This window comes from Monodelphis domestica, chromosome 7 (assembly GCF_027887165.1).
Source record: "Monodelphis domestica isolate mMonDom1 chromosome 7, mMonDom1.pri, whole genome shotgun sequence".
Lineage (NCBI taxonomy): Eukaryota > Metazoa > Chordata > Mammalia > Didelphimorphia > Didelphidae > Monodelphis > Monodelphis domestica.
In genome coordinates, this window is record NC_077233.1 from 36,843,220 (window position 1) to 36,866,901 (window position 23,682).

Consider the following 23,682-nt stretch of genomic DNA (forward strand, 5'->3'; position numbering starts at 1 on the left):
CTTAAATATTTGATTCAAAGATTTTTTTCTCAGTTGATAAAAGGTTTCTCTTTTTGTACAAGTTGTATTGATTTTATTTGTAATTATAGTTATTTAAGTTTTGATTGCATTTTGATATATTGATTCCCAAATATTTTATGCATTTTGTAGTTTTTTTAAATGATATTTTTCTATTTTCCCCCCTGGGGTTTTTTTTGGGGGGGGATTGCCATGCTGATGATTTTGTGGATTTGTTTTCAAACTACAATTTACCAAAATTATTGTTTTAATTCCTTTATTTTCTGGTTCCCTTGGGTTTTCTGAGTAAACCATTATGTTGCCTACAAATATAGATAATTTTACCTCATTTTTGCCTTTTTCTTTTCTAATTCAAGTGAAAGAAAGGCATAAACTTGGCATGACTTGTTCTTGATGAATCATACCAACATTTAGTGTTACTGCTATTTTAATGATTTCTAGAACTTTGCAAGGACAGAAATTGATCTCAGTGGCCTATTGCTTGAATACCCAATACTTAAAAAAAAAATTGGAATAGACTTTGCTTTTTTCTTATCCTGTGACATCTATATTACTTAAAGTGATTCTGTATTCTTATCTGCTCGTTCTCAGTATACTAAGATTTCATTTATTCTTGTTTGACAACTTGAAATTACTGCAAGTTAATGGGCATGATTCCTGACCAACTCACTTACCTTGATTTTCCATTCCCTGCTAACCTTTTTTTTTTGTCCTGTTTTTTTCCCAGTGCAAAGAAAGACAAGCCTTCTTGGAAAAGAAAACAAGCAAAATAAATGTTGAGCATTTCAACTTTTTCATTATCACTGGTTATTCTTTCCAACTTTCAGCATTGATCCTCTCCACTTCATGATCTTTCTTATCTAATGTATGTAGCTTCAAATGTCCCTTTTTTTAGTTCTCATTATCATTCAGTCCTAGTTCAGCTTATTTTGACCTTGTACCTAGGTGGTACAGTGGATAGAGTACCAGGCCTGGAGCTAGGAAGACCTGACCTGAGTTTTAATCTGGATTCAGATTAATCTGGATTCAGACACTTTAATTAGCTGTGTGACCCTGGGCAAATCACTTTACCCTTTTTGCCTCTGTTTCCTCGTGTATAAAATGAACTGGAGAAGGAAATGATAGATATGCTAAGAAAAACTCCAAAGGTGTTATGAAGTGTTGGATAGCACTAAAAAATGACTAACCAACTTAACTTGACAATTATCAAAAGAATTTTCAACTACTTTACATTGCTTCATCCTCTTGTTGTACAAAAATTAAAAAAAAAACAACTCTTTTGTCTTAGAATCAATACTGTGTATTGCTTCTAAGACCCAAGTGGTATAGTCAAGACAGTTGGGGTCAAATGACTTGCCCAGGATTACATGGCCAGGAAGTATCTTGAGGCTAGATTTTTAACCAGGTCCTCTGACTTTTGTCCTGGTACTCTATCCATTGAACTACCCAGATCACCCTAAAATTGACTTTTTAAAATCTAGTTTTTGTCCCTGAGTCTTTAAGACCAACATAGGTTGATTTTCTTTGGTAAGTAGCTCCTCCTTATTCCTTTAGATTATTTTCAAAATTGCATTTTCTGAATTTCTTATTTAACTTGGACTGACTTTTCGTAAAAGATTAGACCATCAAATCATATTTATGCTTTCTCTAAAACCTTTCAAATCTGTTTTCCCAAAATTGAAGGTAAATATCAGATAATACCTGACCTTTTTCTTTTGCTGTATCAGGAAATCTGTTATGAAATGGTCACTTGCAACCAAGAATCAGTGGATGCATCATAGCTGTCTTTAAGTATTTGAAGGATTGTGAAGTAGAAGAGAATAGAACTTTTCTTAGGAAAAGGACATTGGAAAGTGGGAAAAACTTAATTACAATTAGATCTGACCACAAGTGCAATGGGTTTCCCAGAGATCTTTTATCTGAGGCTGGATTTGCCAAATATGCTAAATATAAATATATCATGGCGATGAATTTCTTTTGGATATGGATGACTGGCTGTTCGTGTCCCTTCCTCATTTTCCTTCCAACTCTAAATTCAGTGATCCTGAAAACCATTCTTCATTGTGAGTCTGACTCAGGTTCACCACCACCGTACTTTTCCTTAGTTGCTTATTTGTGTAGAGGGGCCATATTAAGCTCTTTGAATTTTTCTATCTTTGCAAAAAGTGTGAGCCCATTAAGCTGCAATTTTCACAATGGTCTTTTTGCAAATACTTATCATTAACACTATACTGTAATATGACCAAATTCTCCTCTAAAATAATGATCTTTGCATTTGGAATAAAAATAAAACTCCTGATTCTTTTATTAGCTTCTTTATGCTTAACTCATAAACCATTATCCTTTCATTTGATTGCAGCTGTTATCTGGTTTTATTTATGCCTAGAATGTCAAAATTGTTGAGATTAACTTCCTCTTATAGTATGTTCACTTCTTAATTAGTGGACCTAAGTTTACAAATATAGTATTGGTGTCTAAATAAATGAGTTTATCCTTACAGAATAATTGTGAGTTCAAACAGGTGGACAGGAAATAAGCATTTATTAAGCATTTACTATGTTCTAGGCACTGGGCTAAGCACTCAGTATACAAATATAAGCAAAAAGACAGTTCCTACATTCTGCTCAAAGGACTTACATTCTAATGGGGGGAAGAAAATATAAAGGATAAAGGAAGCCAAAAAGTGGAGTGGAGTAGGTATTTATAGGGGCAATGTGCCAAATCCAGAAAGTTACAGGCAGAAGAGAAAGGGGAATGAAATGTGGGCAACCTGGTCTCAAAAATGTCCCTAAAATGGAGGTCCCTAGAAGGAACTCAATAACCGTAGAAAGAGCCCAACATGGAGTTAGCAGATTGAGTGAGAAGGCAGCTGAATCCCATGAACACCTCCCTCCTTGTTTCCCATTTTAACCGGACCTCTGTAGAAATTTAACCTCAGCTGAGTTCCATTTTGTATTTTTCATGAGTTAACATGGTAGGTAGTATGGCCTTCAGAAAACAAATATAATCATATGCCAGGATCTTATTTGAAACTTTTTTAATATTGTATAATCTACCAGAGTTTATATTCTAATAATAAAGCATCAAAATAAGACTTTGGGTACCCTTTTATCATGTTTTTTTTTTATCATGTTTTAAATTTTTATTGTGAAAAGTTAAACTCACTGGATTATAGTTTGCAGATCCTGTTGACTTAACCTTCTCTGAAAAATTGAAAAAATATTTGACCTTTTTCTAAACCCACAGTTTTGTAGCAGATTTGGCACTTCTTGGGGGATACTCTTTTGTCCTAGGTACATGATCTAGATGACAATAGACCTTTTAATCATCCCAGCTTCCTCAGTAGGGATTCACCAACCCTTTCTACTTCTCAACTTTGCCTGACCATTTTTGAATGACCTCTTGTATCATATAAGGATCCACATTACTCCTCCTTGGAACAGAGGAGCCTACTTTCTTCAGAAATTCTATTTCCTCTTCTTGAGGACTTCTTTCTTACCAACTATATAACTTCAAATGTTCTGTGGTCCTTTGATTCCTTTAAAACAAAACAAAACAAAACAGATTTTTACCATTTCCTTTTATATTACTTAGATTTTCCCCTGTATAGCTTCCCCTAGCCTTCCTTTATAACAATTTTCTTATTTAAAGGAAGAGAAAAAACTTAAACTCTTAACATACATATTGAGTGTTAGTGGAATGGAACAGACTTAGGTCTTGAAACTTTCTCTAGGGTGTGGATACATTTGATTTAAATAGAAGAAAATACAAAATAACAGGGAAATTAGCATTGTATATTAAGCATATTTACTCACAAAGAAATAGATATTCAAGAGGAAATCTTCATAGAATACTTTTGAATGAGGTAAGGAGAGAAGTGACATTTCTATAAAGATGTTTATGAGTTTATGAAGTAGATCACAAATTTGGCACATGAAGAATCATATAGTAGTGATAGATTGACCTCAGTTATTTCATGACCTGTTTGAATTCTGTGTTAAAAGCAAACCATTTAATAATGTGTAAACTTACTGGTTTGAAGTATAGTTTGAAATCTGGTAAATCACTTAATCTTTCCATACCCCAGGAAATTTTCCCAAGACTGTCAGTTGTAGAGTGGTTTTATGGATAGATACCAGTGAAATCTAAGGTGTCCTGCGCCCCTCTCCCCCCTTTTTGAAGATGTTTCTTTACTTTTCTAGACTTGGGGCCTATATGATTCCTCAGTATTTTAAAGAACTTAAAATTGTTTGCTCTCATCTTCATAGAAAACATATTTAGGGGTATATGAAAATGCAGACTTTCCTTAAGGAAAATAAAAATCAATTATTCAAACAGTTTTGTCATTAAGTGGAGAGGAGGATGCTAAAGAATTAAAATGATTGATATAAAAATGTATTTAACCATTTGCCAATAGGACAGATTTCTTTTTTCCCCCTTCTTTTTCTCATAAACTTGTATCTTATTGATTCCAAGGCAGAAGGAGTGGTAAGGGCTAGGCAGTGGGAATTTGGTGACTTGCCCAGGGTCACACAGCTAGGCAGTGTCTGAGGTCAGATTGAACCCAGGACCTCCTGTCTCTAGGCCTGACTCTCAATCACTAAGCTACCCAGGTAACTCCACAGATTTATTTCATTTTGTCGAACTCTTTGTGACTCCATTTTGTTTTTTTCTTGACAAAGATACTGGAGTAGCTTGTCATTTTCTCTAGCTTATTTTATAGATGAGGAAACTGAAATAGTTAAATGACTTTTCAGTGTCACAAATCTACTTATTTGAGGCCAGATTTGAATTCTGGAAAACGAAGTCTCCTGACTCTAGGCTGAGCACTTTACCCACCTAACTGCTGCATTTCTAGATAAGGGGTCTGAAAAATGAGTACTTGATGTATGACATATATGTTATAAGAGGATGCTAGCACTTGAAGAAACATGTGCTGTATAAATCTAATGTGGAGAAATGTGGTTACTTGTGTTCATGACTTAAATGATCTGATCATTAGAAATTTATTTCTAATCATTCTTACTTTAAAATTGTATAGCACATAATCTTTTTTGGTGACATATCTCTACTTTCATCTTTGTTTAATTGTCTGTCCTGACACGTGATCTTCTTTCTTTTAATATTTTTCATACAGCTTCCTTTCCAAGTGGGAAGTTCTTTGAACCCCAAACATGCAATCATTGCCCTTGATTAAGGAAAGGTTTTAGCAGGAAAACTCACTTAATCTGAGATAGGTTTTGTGTAATAGGAAAGATATGAAAGTTAAAACAGACTTTTAAAGTCATCCTAAGACATAAAGCTTTTAACAGTTTTGTATCCATATGTATATTTTTTGTATTCTGATGCATTCAGTTAAATTTACTCAGCACCTACTATGTTCAGAGTACACCTAGGGAGCAAGGGATATATAAATTTGGAATTGATGTGCCCCAGATTGTTCATTAGTAGGGGAAAGTAGCAGATGACTTATTTTGGTGTTTATAACATTTCATTAGCATTAAATGTGTATCATGTCATTTTAATGCTACTAAATTGTAAATTTAGATTTAAAATGAAACTTGCAGATGTAAGCAAAAAAAAAAATGCTTTTGTGGAAAGCTTATGGTCCAAAATAATTGTATGGTGATTGCTTTTGTAAAACAAAACCCTTTTCCAAATTGAATAATTTAATTTTGCTTTACCTACTTTATAAGTCAAGAGTTTCAAATATCATATTTGGGTTTAAAAAAGGATATGCCTATGTTTACTTTATTTAGGCATCTCCAAATATGAACAATATTTTTTTTTTAAATCTTGGTCATCAAGGATTTTACTCGTTTGCCATCATTCTTCATTTTCTATCAATTCTTTCCCATTCTATGGACAACCTACTTCATCTTATAGTCTTATGTTCCATAGCATCTGCTGATTTAATTACCTCTTCTGTAAAATTGGAAATTAAAGTACATACCTATTTCATTTTCAATGTCCCAACTTTATTTGCTGTTGGTAAAATTACTTATGTGAGTTCATATGAACTCAGATTTAAAGATTGTATAAAGTTGGTTATTTTGAAAGGACGAAATTCTAATGTAATTTTTCGTGCTCCTGTCTTGGATGTATGGAATTCTGATGTACTTGTCACATTATTTGGATACATTTTTACCACTGTATGACTTTATTGATCATGTTATATAATAGTGAATATTATTGGCAAAAATTTCACAGATTAAATATTAATCTGAATATTTATGAACTTTCATTTAAATTTAAAAATTATTTTAAAAGATCTGAATAATTGCTAAGACCCGAACCATTAAAAATTTGAGTAGCTTGTCAAATTTATAAGCTTCTTCATTGGTTCTGTTTAATTTTAGAAACTTTTCCACACTAGGAGTTGAAGCTGTATCTTCCGGACTTATTTAAAGACAGTAAGTCAATTCATCATGGTGTGTCTTCATATTGTTGCCAGTGCTGTTTACCACAGTATCTAGAAATAGTAGTGAGTTTGGCATTTGGAGAAGTTCTTAATTTTTAGGGATCTTTTTGAGTTTATAGACCTAAGTTACAGCAGAGGGGGATATGCTTGCCAATCCATGCACTTTTTAAAGACAAGAACCTTTATTTCCACAACTCATGGCTCATGCTGTAGGCAATTTTATTTTTACAATCTTCTTGCCCTGGACAAGCATGCAATAATAGTGTTGCTCTCTGCTGGAAGTTGACCAATTTTAATTAGGAATTTTTTTAAAGCGTCCCCATACTGTTTATATCACTTTTCACAGATATTTAAGGATGATCTTCCATGTGAAGAAGAAAATGGTGTATGAAAAAGAAATGAGTAAAGGACAAATTCTTGAGAATTTGACCAACAAAATAATCCATATTTGAACGTTAAATTTTACTACTTATTGGAATTTAATTACACCACCAGAATTTTTCAGCACTTTGTTTTTATGAAAAAGACATGACAAAAAATGCTTCATGGATTCATTTGACAACAGAACAAAACAAACTTGTAGGGCATAATTCAAATGTAGTGTATGCTTTAGACTATCTCATACCTTCTATATTTATTCCATCAGAGAACTAATGCTTTATTATAGCTTTTTGTGACATCCTTTGTAGATAACTTCCAAATCTACACCTTCATCTCTAACTTCTGATTCCAGCCTATATTCTAAATGTCTACAGAACTTCTCCGCTTGAAATTCATTCTCATAAACTTAGCATATTCGAAATAAAATTCATCAGTTCTCTCTATCATCCCTCTCTAAAGACTACTTTGTCACTTGTTAAAAGATTCACCTTCATCCCTTGTAGGTAGTCATTGTCCAGTCCAGAAATTCTTTCTTCACTATTCTAAGATTTGTATTCCTTCCTTTGTATTTCTGCAGAAGTAGTTTCTTAGTAGTTGTTCTAAGTCCCTCTTCCTTCCATTCATACTGTTTGCAGATAAGGTTCAAATTGTATTGCTTAACATTTTAATTCCTCTCTACCTGCTTGCAGCCTGTTTCTTAAATATTCGTTTTCCGTTAGCTTTTATATAGCTACAAATTATGGAACATTGCAGTCTTGGAAGAATCAAAATTAGAAGAGACCAAAAGAGAATGGAAAGATGCATGTTGGACATAAGGCTGCAGCATGTTACCTGTGTTGTGCACAAAAGAAGTGTTAGAAATATAGTTTGAAGTATATTTGACAAAAATGAGGAGTGGGCCAGTTATGTATTGAGATGAACAGTCTGATTGTTACTTCAGTATCCTTAAGTTATTAAAGAACCAGAGGAAGGTCTCCAGCACATTGGAATATTGTGGAGAATTTATGGAAAAATATGGGCAAGAATAACGCAAGAGGAAAAGGTATGAAAGGGTTGTGATGCGTATCATTCTGTCTCTACTTTTTGTCTGTATCTGTATCTAATTCCTTCCATATGCTAGTTTAACCTTTATGCACTAATTATTGGTCAGTTTCCATATTTATTGACCTTTTGCATGCATGTTTTTGCTCTTGCCTTGGCTTTCATTTCACTTTCCATATGCTACCTATATTTTAAAGACAGAGCACAAAGTCCTATGTTGTTCATGAAATATTCCATTGCTGTATTCAATAGCCTACTTTTTGACTTAACTGTTGCACTGTATTAAAATATCTTATTCCTCATTGTTTCATTTTTGTATTTCTCACTTTACCTTAATAAATTAAACTCCTTGTTGGCATCTGTACTGTATTGAAAGCCTTTATGTGGGATGGCATTAGGCAGATATCAAGGAGTTCTTAAATTTTTATTTTACTATCTTGTAGATACTGCATAGTAAGTTCATGAAAGGCAAGAGACTTAAAATTCTAGTTCTGCTTCTGTTTTTATCTACTTAGGGACAGCAAATCACTTAACCTTTTTTGACTTCAATTTCCTCATCTGTAAAATTAAGTGAATTGGGCTATGTAATCTTCAAGGCCCTTTCAGTTCTAGAATTCTATCTTCAAAATATTGACCATGTCATACAATTATATAATAAAAACAAATTCCCAAACCATTAAATTCTAAGTTTATTTTAATGTGTCTCTTCCTAGGGTAGAAAAATAGCCTCTTCCTTCCTCAAAAGTTGTTTGGGAACTAAAACGATATGATCACAGAGAAATTGTATGAGTTGAGATTCTCTAGGTAGGTCTAAAAGCTTTTGTTTTTAATCATTCACTACTGTAAACAGTTTACCCTACTCTCAATTAAAAAATAAATGATCATAATATATTGAAACACAATATTATAGATTTTAAACTCCATTAATTCATAAGATGTTTTTTTAAACCCTACCTTTCACCTTAAAATTAACACCATGTATAGGTTCTAAGGCAGAAGAGTGATAAGGGCTAGGCAATGGGGATCATGCCTTGCCCAGGGTCACATAGCCAGGAAGTGAGATTTGAACCAAGGACCTTTTGTCTCTAGCCTTGGCTCTCAATCCACGGAAGTACCTAGATGTCCCCTATAAGATTTTTTCTAAGGGCAAATACTTCCAAGATTGGATGCCAGTAATTATATTAAGATTTAAAACTGAAAAGAACTCTAGTCCCAATCTCTTTGATTTACAAATGAAGGAACTGAAACCCTGAGAAGTTATGATTTTGTTCTTAACACCAAAGTAAAATGCCAGGTCTTCACTACACAAAATCATATGCTCTCCTTATAAGTCTCTTTCATTCCCTTCTTACCTCTATTCCCTCATCATCATACTGGAAAAGAACTTTTGTCTCTGTTTCTTGTCCCAGACAGTGGGAATGAAATCTCTCCCAAGCAAGTAGTACCTTTTAACCAGGTTGTGAGAAAAAAAAATCAAGAGGGATGAAAGTATCATGGGAAATCTGAGGATTCTTGAAGTAGATGTTTTTAGATAAATAAGCAGAGGGTCTAAATAATAGCAACAATAGCTAGCAAATTTATATAATGCTTTAATGTTTTGCAAAATTCTTCCATTCGTTACCATATTTATTCAAACCAGCCACAGAGTAGAATTAGAAGTAGATAGGGTAAAGTCTTCCATATTAATTCTAGCTATTGATATTACTTTAATGAATCCCAATTGTTGAGGCAAGGGTGGAAGGCAGAAGTATTCTAATTTTGAAAATATTTAATTACATTTTTTCCCCTTTCATAAAGCAACTTTTCAAAATGTTACTAGTTTTGGCCAAAGCAAAGAGTAGCAGCAGAGCATTACTTTTGGATTAGAGTTTCTGAGTATGAAAATACGTTACTTATAAATCATAATCTTTTTTTTTTTAAACCTTTCTGTTTTAGAACAGAAGGGCAAGGGTCAGGTGATTCTCTAAGAACATAAATTATAAACTGTGCCCTGTACTTGGCTTGCACCCTTAGCTACAAAAAGCACAATAAATTATTTATCTTTTAAAGAGTTGAATTTGAATAGTTTCTAGTTAAAATTAACACAAGAGGTTTTAAAAAATAAAACAAAACCCCTGCTTTCTATCTTAGAATCAATATTGTATATTGGTTTCAATACAGAAAAGTGGTGAGGGCTAGGCAATGGGAGTTAAGTGACTTGCCCAGGTGTCCCACAGCTATAGGAATTGTCTTAGGTCATTTGAACTCAGGACTTCCTGTCTCTAGACCTGACTCAATCTATGGAGCCCTCTAGCTGCTCCCTCACATGATTCTTTTTACAAATATTGTTGTGTTAACATTTACTCTGCCCTATGTTTTGCATGGCAGAAAATAGCTTTTTAAAAATTTATGTTTTAATATTTTTATCAGTTTCTTCCAATTTTATCTAGTCCATTCTCAACAGTTGCCAAAATAACCAACCCATGGCCTGGTAGATCATATCAAAACCTCCAGTAGATCCCTATTATCAATCAATTTAATGATTAAATATTATTTAAGGACTTTTTATATGTTAAAGACTGCTCAGCACGGGGGTTATGAAAAAGAAGCAAATAATGCTTTTCTCCACCTTCTTTGACCTCAAAAATCTTAAAATCTAGTGGATTATTATTATCTTTGAGATAAAAGAAAGATTCACAATCATTGACCTTTTTGGGTTTTGGAAAGGGGGTACTAGCAGCTATTAATCCAATCCATACCCAGAAAGAATCCCTGCCCTTTAAGTGGTTAATTAGCTTCTGCTTCAAGACTTCCAGTGAGAGAGAACCCTAGTACCTTCCATTGCATCACATTCTGCTTTTGGACCCCTCCAATTCTGAGGAAGTTTTTCCTTACTTCATGCCTAAAATTGGCTTCTTTGCAATTTCTACCCATTACTATCCTGGTTTTGTTTGGGGAAAACTAATAGAATTAAGCATAATCAATTCCCTTTCTATATAAATAGCTTTTCAGATTCTTGAAGATATTGACTTAGATTCTTCTAAGATTTCTTCCCAGCTTTTAAACCAGTCTTCAGTTGAAACTGACTTAAGGTCTTTTGACCACCTTAGATGTTGACCACCTTGGACATTCTGTGGTTTTTCATTTTCCTTTGTAAATTGTAGTGTCTAGAACAAAACACAGGATTCTAGAGGTTATCTGACCAGGGCACAGTAGAGTAGGACTAAATATTTCCTAATTTCTGAAGATTAGCTTCTCAGTGCAGCCTAATTTAATATTTACCTTCATCTTCTATAACACTTGTGGATTTATTGAAATTGCACAAGCATTTCAGCATATTTCAAACCCCTGTGTTGAATCTTCTCCCCCAGCCTTTCTAGACTTAGTATTTCCTATCACACACATTACATTGCTGCGGACATGTATTTAGCACTCCATTTCCCAGTTCCACTCAGGAAGACTCGGATGGACCCTCCCTCAGCCTTTTAGAGTTTTAAATCCTCCTTAACATTTTAATTCCAGGGTCTTCACTTCCCTGAAACCTGTAAATCTGTTATTCTCCCTTAAATTAGCGTATCTTTCTTATCCATGCACATGTTGTCTCCATCACCCTTATAGAATATAAGTATCTTGAAGATTTTTGTATCCCCAACACTCAATCATGCTTTCTTACATATACTAGGTGATTAATAGTTATTGAATTTAATTCTTCCTGACATTTGCTATTCTGGACACTTTTCCTTTTCTCTGCTTATAGAAAACCTTGTTTAAATTTAGACAGTAATATTTCTTATCCTGTACAAATAACCAGGTCACCCATGTTTGCCTCTATTTCTCCTGATTTTAAATATTATGGATGTGAACATTACTACTTCACCTTTACTTGATTTTGGTTTATTCTTCCTGCTTTTTACTATCCATGTTCAAGAGTAGAGAGTAGTAGTAGGTTTAGGGATTTAAGGAGATGGTACTCCACTGAAAAGCCCAGTGACTTTCTTTGCTTCCTTGATCCAGGTGTGAAGCTCAAGTAAGTGAGGAAATAGAGGGAACATTGACAAGTATCTGCAAAGTGGAAAGATAATTGCTGCACACAGACATAGAGCCTTGTTAAGCAATAAAAGTATATCAAAATGTCAGGAGTATGGAGTGGGGGGGGGGGTAAATGTTAGTACAAAGGTCATTCAGTTGCCATTAAGTCCAGGTTACACAACCTTTTAGAAAATAAATAGTATCTTTTTTCCCTCAGGGAAAGTAGATAGAGTAATTCTCTATTGTCCTGGACATCACAAGACAACAAATCCTATCTTTTCTTTGGGATAGGTAAAGATGAGTAACTGACTTAGCTGACTTTCCAAGGAAAATGAAGCTTTAGCAGAAAATTTTCCTTAATAAGAGGAAAGGTGGTTAGGCAGATTGCCACCAGAGCATTCTGCCTTCTGTTTGTCTAAAGCCAGAGTATACTTAGATGCAGTGTGCTACTAGGGTTAAGGAACCAAACACACTAAAAAGGGAAGCTCCTGAGGGGGGAAAACTACCACCCATTATTTATCTATAGATCCTCAGATTAGTGGTGTAAAGGAGATCCTGGATCAGAATTATCATTGCTGACATTTATATAGTGATTTATGATTATTAAGTAAGTTTGCAGGCAATATTTCATTTGTCATTCTGACAACAGCTCTTTGGGTAGGTTGTGGTACAAATGTCCTCTCATGGTAGATAAATCAATAAGTATTTTTTTAAGAGCTTTTTTTCTGGCTCTGCTAAGTGTTGAGGATACAAAAAGAAACACGAGGAAGATCCTTCCCTTAAAGAGCTTACCTTTTACTATGGAGATACAACATATTCACAAATAAACATAAAATAAATGCAGAATGATTTGTTAAATTTCCTAAGAGAGGCATCTAACCTGGAGGAATCCGGAAGGGAGAAGTGCTAGCAGCTCTAAGAGGCAGAAGTGAGGAGAGATAACATTCTAGCTCTGGGATCACCAAAAACTCCAATGGAATGTGTGGGGAACACCCAGGTAGGATGAGGAAATGGAGATATAGGAATTCCACATGATAGGAGCTGGAACTCCATACACAGATCTTTTCCAGTTAATTTATATTTTGTTGTTGGGGATGAGAGTGGAGAAGAACAGAGGGGATGGTACTATTATGGTACCTTTGTAGTAGTAGTATAAAGTCATGTTCTTTTATTGAATTTATTTCATAAAAGCTTTAGTTTAATGCCCTATTTATAGTGGATTACTTAAAAATGGCAAGAATGCCAAGTTTCTTTAAGGAAGATCTTCATATAAAAGATCTGAGTTAGATATTTAGAATTCTTTAAACATTCCATTTGTGTGCTTTTTAGAAAAAGGGCACCATACTTAATGTGAAGATTAATACTTCCATTATGAAAAAACTGTACATAAAAATCCCAATTTATAGAAGAGATCAAGCTATCCATATTGTAAAAGATTTCTGCCATTTACAAGGGATTTATGACAAGATTTCTATTTTAAAAGTCTTTTTAGAGCCTGGTAAATTTAAGTTTGCTTAAAATTGAGAATCTGTATCCAACTAAAGAAATTGTAACATAATATTGAATACTTGCTTGCAGAAATTCATAGTGTCACTGACTTTAAGAGTTGTGAGGGGATTTTAGAGATAATCTAGTCTAACCCCCTTTTTAAAACATGGTATAATTATGGCCCAGAGAGGTTTGTTCAGGTGATGTACCAAAGAACTCACATACAGTAAAGTAGAAGGACTCTAAATCCAGCATGCTTTCCACTTCCTCCCCGTATTACCATCCTACCTCCTCTTCCCCTAGCTTCGAAATAGGATAAGGAAAGAAGGAAATGATTTTGGAGCAGCTGGTGATTTTCATCCTCATTTACTATAAAATGACTTACTGGTATTTATATACTATGAGAGTATCAGAATTAATTGAAATGTAGGTTTCAGAATTTTTTCTTTTAGCATTGCCTCTTAAGTAGCATCACAAGTATTTCAAATTGAAAGGGCTTTTAGGGCATACATTTAGAGTTGGAAAAGTCTTTAAAGGCTATCCCGTCCAATCCCTCTCTTTTTACAGGTGATAAAACTGAGGCACAGGGAAGTCAAGTGATTTTTGCTCAAGTTCATAGAAAGGCAGAATGAGATTTTGAAACCATGTCCAATGGTCATACCTATGGGAAAAGGGTAGAATAATGGATTGGAAAGTGACTGAAAGATTTTGTTGATATCAAAGCATTCTCAATATAGATTTAATCTCAAGCTTTCTTCCTTCCATTCATCTCCTCCACATGGTTAGTAAAAAATTTTTAAGCATCTCTTATATGCACATCTTATTTTATTAAGCAATTTATCATTGGTTCAAGGAAGGGACCACATGAGAGTTCTCTGATGTCTCCTTTCATGGAGTTAGAAGACTGTCAGTCTTCTTTTCCCAAGGCCAGGGATTGTTGGGGAAGGGATGGTGGGGCTAAGGGTGGGGAAGAAATTAAGAGGAATAAGACAAGGCCAGGTTGTTGAATGGAGATTAGGTGACTTGAGCGTAGGTTGGCATTTGATGCATTTCCAGGTTTCATATTACATAATTTATTTTTTTTCTTATAAAGAAGATTGAGGTAAGACCATGGGTGGCAAACATAGCAAGTAATTGACACCATAGTTCGTACAGTTTACCAGAATTTTGTTTTCTATATTCATTTTCAGAAATATTTGTTGGATTAAACAAAATATGCTTGTTTTAGTGATGAACTAGCTCCTATAGGTTAATTTATGGGTCATATAATTTACCTTGATTCTTCATAACACATTAAATTTTAAATTAGTTGATTTTTGTTGCTGCTCAGTACTGCTGAACAAATCGGTGAGGTTAAATTGATTGAAAATTATTTGGGTCATTATGAATCTGACTTAAAGCAATTTGAACCACTGAGATCAGGTATTTGAGTTTCAGAATATCAGGCTGCAGTCCAACCTAATCAAATTGATTTGACTGGAATGCTACATTTTACATGTCTTTGAGGACATCTTTATCATTGCCTCCTTGTTATTTTGTCATCATTTGTGTTGAATCAATGGCAACATACAATTTTTATATTTATCCGCTGTAAATAATTATAAAGATAATATTTTAATTGGACTCTTTTTTTTTTAACTTGCAGGATTCAGTGGTCCCAATTTAAAGGCTATTTTATTTTCAAATTGGAGAAAGTAATGGATGATTTCAGAACGTCGGCTCCTGAACCAAGAGGTCCTCCTAACCCTAATGTTGAATATATTCCCTTTGATGAAATGAAGGAAAGAATTCTGAAAATTGTCACTGGATTCAATGGGTATGCATTTTTAAAATACTCTCTTAAACATTGAATTCATAATAAAATGTTACTGTTTCATTATGTTTTGCTATGTCTAGTTATCTTTTTAAGAATAAACCACCCATTTAGATACTAGATTTTGCTTCCTAGAATAACTTCCCTTGAGTTGACCTGAAATGAAAATCAAAATGTGTGGATTTTATTTAAAAACAAATGTTAATGACATCTTTTGGGTCTTACTTTATGAAATAATTTTTGACTAATGTATGGTTTAATTTTAAAGTATTTTCATTTAGCTCATTTTTCTACTTGAAATACCTCATGACCTTTTTTATGAAGTTAGATTTTACAAAATGTATTCATGAAAACAACAGCATAAATAGAAACGAGTATTTATGTTTAATTTAAAAGATTTTTTAAAATGGGACTGTAACTCTTTAATGTTTTTATAGTTTGTATAGAATTTATAGCTTACCAATAAGTCACATATTTGTAAATTGCAAAAGTTTCTTACAGCAGACTTAATATTATAAATTTTATTGTTTAAAAATTGACCAGAGAGATTTAAATCAGATTTCTAAAAGCACATTACATATACTATTTGCTGCTTTGTGAGAAGTTTTACTGAAAACGTATTTTGTTAAAATAAAGCTGTTTTTTAAAACATGGATGTCTCTCTCTTATTTGGTATTTAAATTTTAAATACTTTCCTACAATAATTAGGAATTTAAAGACTTTGTAAAATAGTAAAACTACTTAGGGATTGAATTGTACAGATTTTGGTTCACCACTAACAAATAGTTTCTTTATGTTCTTAAAATACATTTATAATGAATTGTAGAACTATTTTATTTAAAGTCTTGGGTAGTTTTTGAAAGGGATTTAATCTGTGAGAACAATTAATGAAGCATAAATGTTTTTAGGTAATAAACAAAATGTTGAGACTGACTACAACACTGATTTTCACAGAACTCTCTGTTATTTGTTAAAACATTTTTTTTGTTTGTTTGTTTTGTGTCTTACTGTTAATCATGTTTTTGTTTTTTGGTTCAAAATCATCTCCAGATTACTTTTGGGTGGTGGCAGAGGTGGGTGATATGGGAAGAGATACAAAGCTCTGACCCTCTACAAAGTCTGCTAGAAAGAATTAAAATTATAATGTGAATTCATTATTAAGAAAGCTTTATTTTGCACAAACCCTTTTAGAAGTAAGGGTACCTAGTTGAAATTTAAACTGGAATTGTTACACTAGAAAACTACTTTATAAAGTGTTTTAATGTCACCTTCAAAGGTAGAAACCAATTAAAACTACCAATTAGAAGATGAACTTCTATAATAGCTGCCTATATAAAAAGGTGAACATTTGTGTTTCATAGTAGTTTAACTTTTAAGTTCATCAAACTATATCACATTGTTTTTAAAGAGATAAAATGAAATGCTTTAAAATTCATTTTGCAGTTTTTTGTTATACTATGAAGTTATATGATTATATATTAATCAGTTTTTTGAACATTTCAAGGTGGTCAGGTCTGTAAGTCACACACGCTGGATTGACCTATACAAGATTAATCTGTGAAATAATTGATGGATTTAAATTCTGGGATATAATGGAAGAAAAGCTTATCATTTGCATTTCTCAAATTGTCTTTTATAATTAAATTTAAAATAATGACAAATAGGTTCTAAAATATTTCAAACTTTATATGGTATTTTTTTCTTTGACTAGAGTTATGAACCATATAGCATTTTCCCCCTGTTTTTGTTTGGCTAGGTAGAATCAAAATCTTTGATATGGTAAGATTTTTTTGAGAACGTGAAGATTTCAAGTTTTTGTCTAATACATTATTTTAATCAAATTTATTCCTTTGGTTGAGTCACCTCATTTATTTTTTGTGAGTCTTGTTTTTGTAGTACTCTTCAAAATGATCCATTCTATGCTTATTTTTCTTAGTATTTAGAGGTTTTAGGTAAGAAGCATTTTGATCTATTATAAACCGCTTTAAGCACAAATATCCAGTTCTCTGGTTTGTCCATTAATTTTTTTAGCATTGATATCTATATTTTTTAAAAATTATTTTCCCTTTGGAATTGAGAATGTTGACTTAAAATTTGTTTTAACATGAGTGAGTTTGTATTGCAGAACAAAAAGTTTTTTTGCCTAAAAAGTTCTGCTTTTCTTTTGTTTTAGAATTTTGATGAGGAAATGACATTGTTATCTATACTACAAGAACTAATGGTGCTCTTTGTGAAGGAAGTAAAGTTCTAAAGCAAATAAAATGATTAGGGTAAAAGATTTGTCAGTTCTGAAAATGAATTCTTTCGCTTGAGACTTTTCATTGTGTTACCTCACTTCAGGCAGAAGCTCTAGAACTATAAATTAAAAGAAACTAAGGCAACAATGATAATAGTTTTTAAAAATTTGATGATATATTTTTCAGAGGCTCTGCCCACAGTAAACACTTCTCCCTTTCCTTTCCACACACCCCCTCTTTCCTCTGTTTCTTTTTTTCCTGTCCTCTTCTAAGACCATCAAGTACAGAAGGAAAAAATAGCAAGTGTACTTTCTGATGAAGTCTATAAAAGTCCCTTCTCTGAATATCTTTAAATGCATAAAATAAAATACATAGATTACCAATAATCCATTTTCATAGAACCTATGAATCTGAATATGGATTCTAGGTTAAGAGCTCTTGATATATAAAAAAGATGTTTTTAAAAATCATCTGCTAGTTGTCCCTAGACTTGTACTTTATTTATGATATGCTATTAATTCTTCATCTTCGTTGGGTTAGTTAATACAAAGAGAGGTGATTTCTGAATGGCTACAACTCTCAAACCATGTTGATGATGGTTAAAAAATATTTCTTATATTGAAAGTATGAAAATCAGTCTTTAACTCTGATTTTCTTATTGAGAAAGCTTCTTTTTGGCTATTAGAATTAAGTTGTTTGCATGTCAATCATAATGTAGCATCTATATCTTTATGGGGAACAATAATATTTATGTAATCTGTTCATCCCTTAAGAACCACTTGTTTTCTTGTTCTTCTGTAGTTACTGTTTTAAAACTGTAAATCTATTACATATCTCAAGAAGTAGAATGCTTGGTTTGGTGGAAAGAATGCTGGATTTGGAGTGAGAGACCTTGAATTTGAATTTCGGCTTTGCACCCAGGTGACCTTGGGTCACTTATTTATTCTCTCTGGGCTTCAGACTTTTCATCCATTAAATGTTGGGGTTGGGCTAGATAATGTCCAAGGTCCTTTCCAACTCTTAAGTCAGTTATTCTTAATTTGTTTTCAAAATAACTGCTGTATTATTAATCTTTTTTCTTACGTTTTTACATTTCTTCCCAAACTTTTCATATATACTGGGATTCAGGAACCCTGATTGTATCTAAGTAACTGGTTGATCTGGCATTTGTTTTTGGTCATAAAACATGTAAATTTGTAGCACCTTGCTAAATATTTTGTATGTTATAGGTACTCGGTAAATATTTATTGAATAAAATATGAAAGAAATATATAAAGTTTGTAATGGCCATAATGAATAGGGATTATAATTATTTTGGAGCATGCACAAATCCATTTGCTTCTTTTCTATTAAAGAAAATGTCCATCTAGTTTTTTTTTAAATGAGATTAGAAGTAAAAATTTCTTATAAAATAAGAAAATTTGACTAAGTGGAAAATAATCTATCTTTATCCCCATTTCTAAAGTTAACTCTAGCCTATTCAGGCAACCTTTTCTTTCCCTCCCAAACCCTTACTGCTTTTTACTGGCCATATGTTTGTTTTCTCTTAAGCTGCTTAATTATTTGACAATTATAACTTGCTTGTGGACAGTAGGTGAAGATAGAAGACTAGAAACTGAAATCAGTTTATTTTTCTCTTTAATTGCTTTTACAGTGTAGTTGTAAGTAGTACTGAAATGTTTGCTTTACATTCCATTTATTTATATGATGCTTTTTTCCTTCAGCATAGATAAATGAGAATTGGCTTTATTTGATTTTTATAAAGTCCTCTAGGAAAAGTTAATTAATTGGTTAGTGTGGTTTATTGTGACAGGTTGTTTTGCTCTACTTCTAGGATTCTTGAAATGGAAAGACAAGAGGAACGAGCAGTAAGCTAATTTAGTTATTCTTTATAGAGCAAATTAAGAAGAAATTAGGCTTCATAGAGGCTCTAAGAGTGCCTTGACTTAAAAAGCTTTGACAGATGTCATAGAGGTTTTTATTTTTGCTTTTTGAAATATCATAGTCAGTGGTTTTGGGATTCATTGATATTATTAGAGGAGCTTTCCAAGACGTCCCATTGTGTTATGCCTTTCCAAGTCAATTATAGGGCTAATTTTAATTTAAATATTTTGGGGGCACAATAGAAACTTGCATTTGTAGTGATAGTCACAAAAGAATTTCTTCAGGGTCAACCAGAAACAAATCAACTTTTGAAAGAACTTAGAAAGGGATGAGGGGGCATGTTTAAATGGCCTCTGACTTTAGTAGCACCTCAAAACCTGGAACTTGTAAAAAAGCATGGGGAGATAACTAGTTTTAAGAACTTTGCGTTAATGACTAAAAGTAGTAGAATGAACTTCCACTTGGATCAGGGTTGCTTTGCTTTGTTTATCTTTAATCATAGCTAATGGCCCTGAAGAAGGGCTATATCGAGCCCCTCATAGAAAAAAGGGACAAATTTCTGTACATAACTGACTTTATTCTGTTTTAGGGGTTTTTGCCTTGCAATGTGTTTTTATTATTTAGAGAACTTCCAGTGCATTAGCAAGTCTTCTGTAACTTTGAGGCTAATGAATGCTTGGGGGCAGTGAACAGTCAAGTGATTTTCTCAGTCATTTACTGTGTGTCAGATGGAGGTCCTGAATTCAGGTATTTGACACCTTCCTATTCAGGGTTCCTCAAAAACACCTTTTCTTTTTTACCTTTTGTAAAGATAATGAGAACTAAATAGCTGACATGAGAATACTTGGTGTCCTTAATATTTTAAATTTGGTTGAGTACAAAAGTTAAATATTGACCTTCTAAAGAGATTTCTGTGTCTAAATGTATCTATAAGACAGTTGTTTACACATTGTCATAGATTTTTTCCCAGTGGCACATCAGTTCAAAACTTTTAACTAGATCAAAAAGATTTCCACTTGAGTCTTCAACCTGAATGCATCTTGTACATATTAAGAATGCCTAGTATTTGAAAATTAACTATGACACATCTTTCAAATAAACTATTTCTAGTATAACTTTAAAGCATAAGAACATTAATAGATGCATTGGAATTTTTTTTTTCTCATTGTGAAATCTTGTTAGGTATCAGCTGGAGACTCACTTCATATAAAGTCAGTGATATTTTCTCACTTTTTTTTACCCTGTACTAATTCTATATTTTCTTAATTTAGATTCCCAGTATCTTATTAACTTTATTCTTATATATTTTCCTATATTCTGTATTGGAGATCTTATATCAAATAAGAGTTTAGCTTGGTGTAGGGTTTATTATCCAGTAATTTACTATAGTATGTATAGTTTAATTTTAATTTGGCTGTAATTTTTGAATGCACCAACTTGAGTTTTTATAGAAATCCTACTTTGATACTTATTTTAAAATTTCTCATGTTCTAAGGAGTGCTTTTTCATATATGAAACAAATATTCCTAGAAATCTAAATAACTGAATTCATTGGGGGCATATTAGATCTCCAAATAACATTTTAAAGTTTTTTGGGAGACCTGGGAGAGTGGAAGGTTGTTTGAGCAAGAACTTCCTTTGATTGCAAAATAGGTATTTTGAATTTCAAGTATTTCTTCTATTTGATTAAAATGGTTGATGAGCTTGTGTCCTCTTTCCTGCTTAAAGGATAGGATAAACCCAGTATGGGTCTTTTCCCTATGATTTCTAGGTAATCCTTTGGCTAGTCATCCCTTTTTGTACTTATTTTTCTCTGAAGTGATTTGAGTATCCATTTTCCAAAAATTGAACTTTGAGGAAATGCTATTTAACCTGAATTTTATTTCTCTTATATAGTTTTCTTTGTAACTGTAACCACCCTCCACTTAAAATAAATTATTGCATAAAATTGATGCATATTTGTATTTTAATGTTGTTGAGGGCATAGGAGGTTCTTAATCTCTTATCCAAAATACATTGTACCTCCCTATTGCCTAGGCTCTTCCTCTGCAAGCAAATAGTTACTTGATAAAAAAAAAATAAATGTTTATCCTCCTAAATATTGTTATAACAATTTCATTGTGAACGTCTGTTCTTAACTCTGTAGAGAAGTAACTAATGCTTTTGTTAGCGTAGGGCATTTTGCCAAGTATCTTAAATGGAGATTAATGGAGTATACAAGCCTTTTCCATAATTAAACCAAATGTATATTTGAATTGATCATATTAAGATTTTCGCTAGTGCATTAACTTACAGAAATAAACTTCTGGATAAAAGATTGCCAACTAGATGAGTGTAACGTAATTTCATAGTTGTCTTCTGCTTTGATCCTTTTCTCAAAGTCAGTTTGTTAGAGGCATCTTTCCAAAAAATTTTCCAAAAAGAGATGAAAGAGAAAAAAATTATATACTGCCATCTTCTGGGCACAAGGTAAAGTGCTGTTGAATGTTTGCAAAAATATTCCTAAAGAAAGTCATACAGGAAAATAAACCAACAAAATCTGAGGACTTCAGGAACAAGTATTAGTAAAAATTTCCCCTTTTAACATTTTATTAGAAAATGTTTGTGGTAATTATAATTTAATGATCCATTTTTTTTGTTCCTTATAATGTCACTGAGAGAAAATGTAGTAATGTATTATCTGTCTATTCTGTTAATATTTTCTAAGTTCATTTAAATTTTTTAAAATTTTACTTCAGTTTCTGTGAAATATACAGAAAGCAATAAAGGTTTGGCTTGTCCATCAAAAAAAGTGATTTTTTTCATCACACCTGTTATTTAGGCTAATGTATTTGGGGTACCAATATTAAAAGGGTAGTTGGTGAACATGTTGTTCAATACAAGTCTAATCATTAGAACTACAGCTGTATTTTTAGTTTTATTAACTTCAGAAAATATGCCAATCTGGAAAACAGAATTTCATGGCATTATTTATGTTATCTGCATACCATAAGTGATTAAAATAATGCTTTCATTTTTTTATGAATAACTTTTCCTTTAAGTTAACATACTTGTTTAAAATGTATGTTATAATATGTATTTATTTAGGTTTAGGGTACTCTTAGTATAATAGTGATGCATGTATTTTTAAATGTTGAGTACCTATTCAATGATTTCCTTCAGAGATTAAATATTGTGAATGTTTTTAAAAATTTGTTTAATATACTTTGTTATATTTAAAACTGCCTTTTCTTTGTATGAATAAATATTTGTATCTTGATGTTGATAAATTATTGGTTGTCATTTAAAATTTAAATTCTTTTTGTTATATTGTAATGATTATAAAAGAATGTGCTATTAAATTGTAGTACAGATAGAAGTTCTAAGGTGGGACACACAAGTTTTGGTATATAGTTTTGCAGCAGATACTTTTCAGAAAACAAGGTTTTGTAGCTATTAAAATTTTCATCTATGTACCTGGGCAAGATATAATTAAATATATTGTCATGTTACAGATCTTAGAATCTTAGCCAAAATTCATTGTGAATATGGACTCATATTGGGAGTTGTTTTGTTTCTATGAAATAAAACTTTCTTTGTATATAATCATACTTCCAATAAGTTTGTGGATCAGTACTTTTTTTCCCATGGTGTAGATATTTCTCCCATTGGTTGCAGTGCCATAATTTATTTCTTAATAGGTGATCTTCATGAATTGCTGTTGCCCAAAAAGCTCATCCTTTATTGGTCATCTTTCCGATGATGAACCTCTCCGTATTTTTAGCTGGGTTGGTCTTTCAAGAGTAGCCAGTACAGTTGGGAAGCCTGTTTTTATAGTTTGGTGTAACACTTGTCAAAGCTTGTTCTTTATGGGGCTAGTCCCTGTGAAGCCTGAAGTAACACCTTGCCATGGTGAGCAGTCCTTCAATGACAATTCCTTCTTTGCTGTAATACAACTTTACATGTAGAATTCTGTTATAAGTATTTTTGGGATGTATTTGGAAATTCTTGTCAGTTTTAGGTTACATTAGGAATATTCATATAATATTGTTGATAATTTTATGTGTGAAAGAAAGAATTCAATTTGAAATTATAAGGGTAGAATTACGTGTAATGCTCTTTTTACCTTTATAATCTGTCCTACAGAAAAATCACAGGTTTTTTTTAGAATTTAACGGAAGAGGTCTTGCTTATTAAAGTAGAGGATTGGAATAAATACTCTTCAATTAATAGAATTGAAATGACTATGATTTCTGTTGATATTAAATTTTTTTTTAATTTAAAACTTAATGCTTGATCTAAAAGAGGGGTAGGGAAAGGAATAAGCTTTTATTAAGTGCCTGCTATGCTTGAGGCACTGTTCTAAGTGTTCTAATCCTCACAACAACCCTGTGAGGTAGGTACAGGATTAC

General features: G+C 32.5%; 1 protein-coding gene across 2 annotated transcripts in view; it reads left to right on the forward strand.

Moving 5' to 3' along the window:
• Nucleotides 1–23,682, forward strand: part of PPP4R2 (protein phosphatase 4 regulatory subunit 2) — a 60,550-nt gene that overhangs the window by 28,216 nt on the left and 8,652 nt on the right. The window contains exons 1-2 of one of the 2 annotated variants that reach the window (XM_016424448.2): nucleotides 6,406–6,431; nucleotides 15,003–15,173. In XM_016424448.2, the coding sequence (XP_016279934.1) occupies nucleotides 15,055–15,173 (119 nt within the window). In that variant the 5' untranslated portion in view covers nucleotides 6,406–6,431; nucleotides 15,003–15,054. Of the gene's footprint in view, nucleotides 1–6,405; nucleotides 6,432–15,002; nucleotides 15,174–23,682 lie in introns of those variants that run through there. The other variant, XM_001364327.4, reaches the window with a different exon arrangement.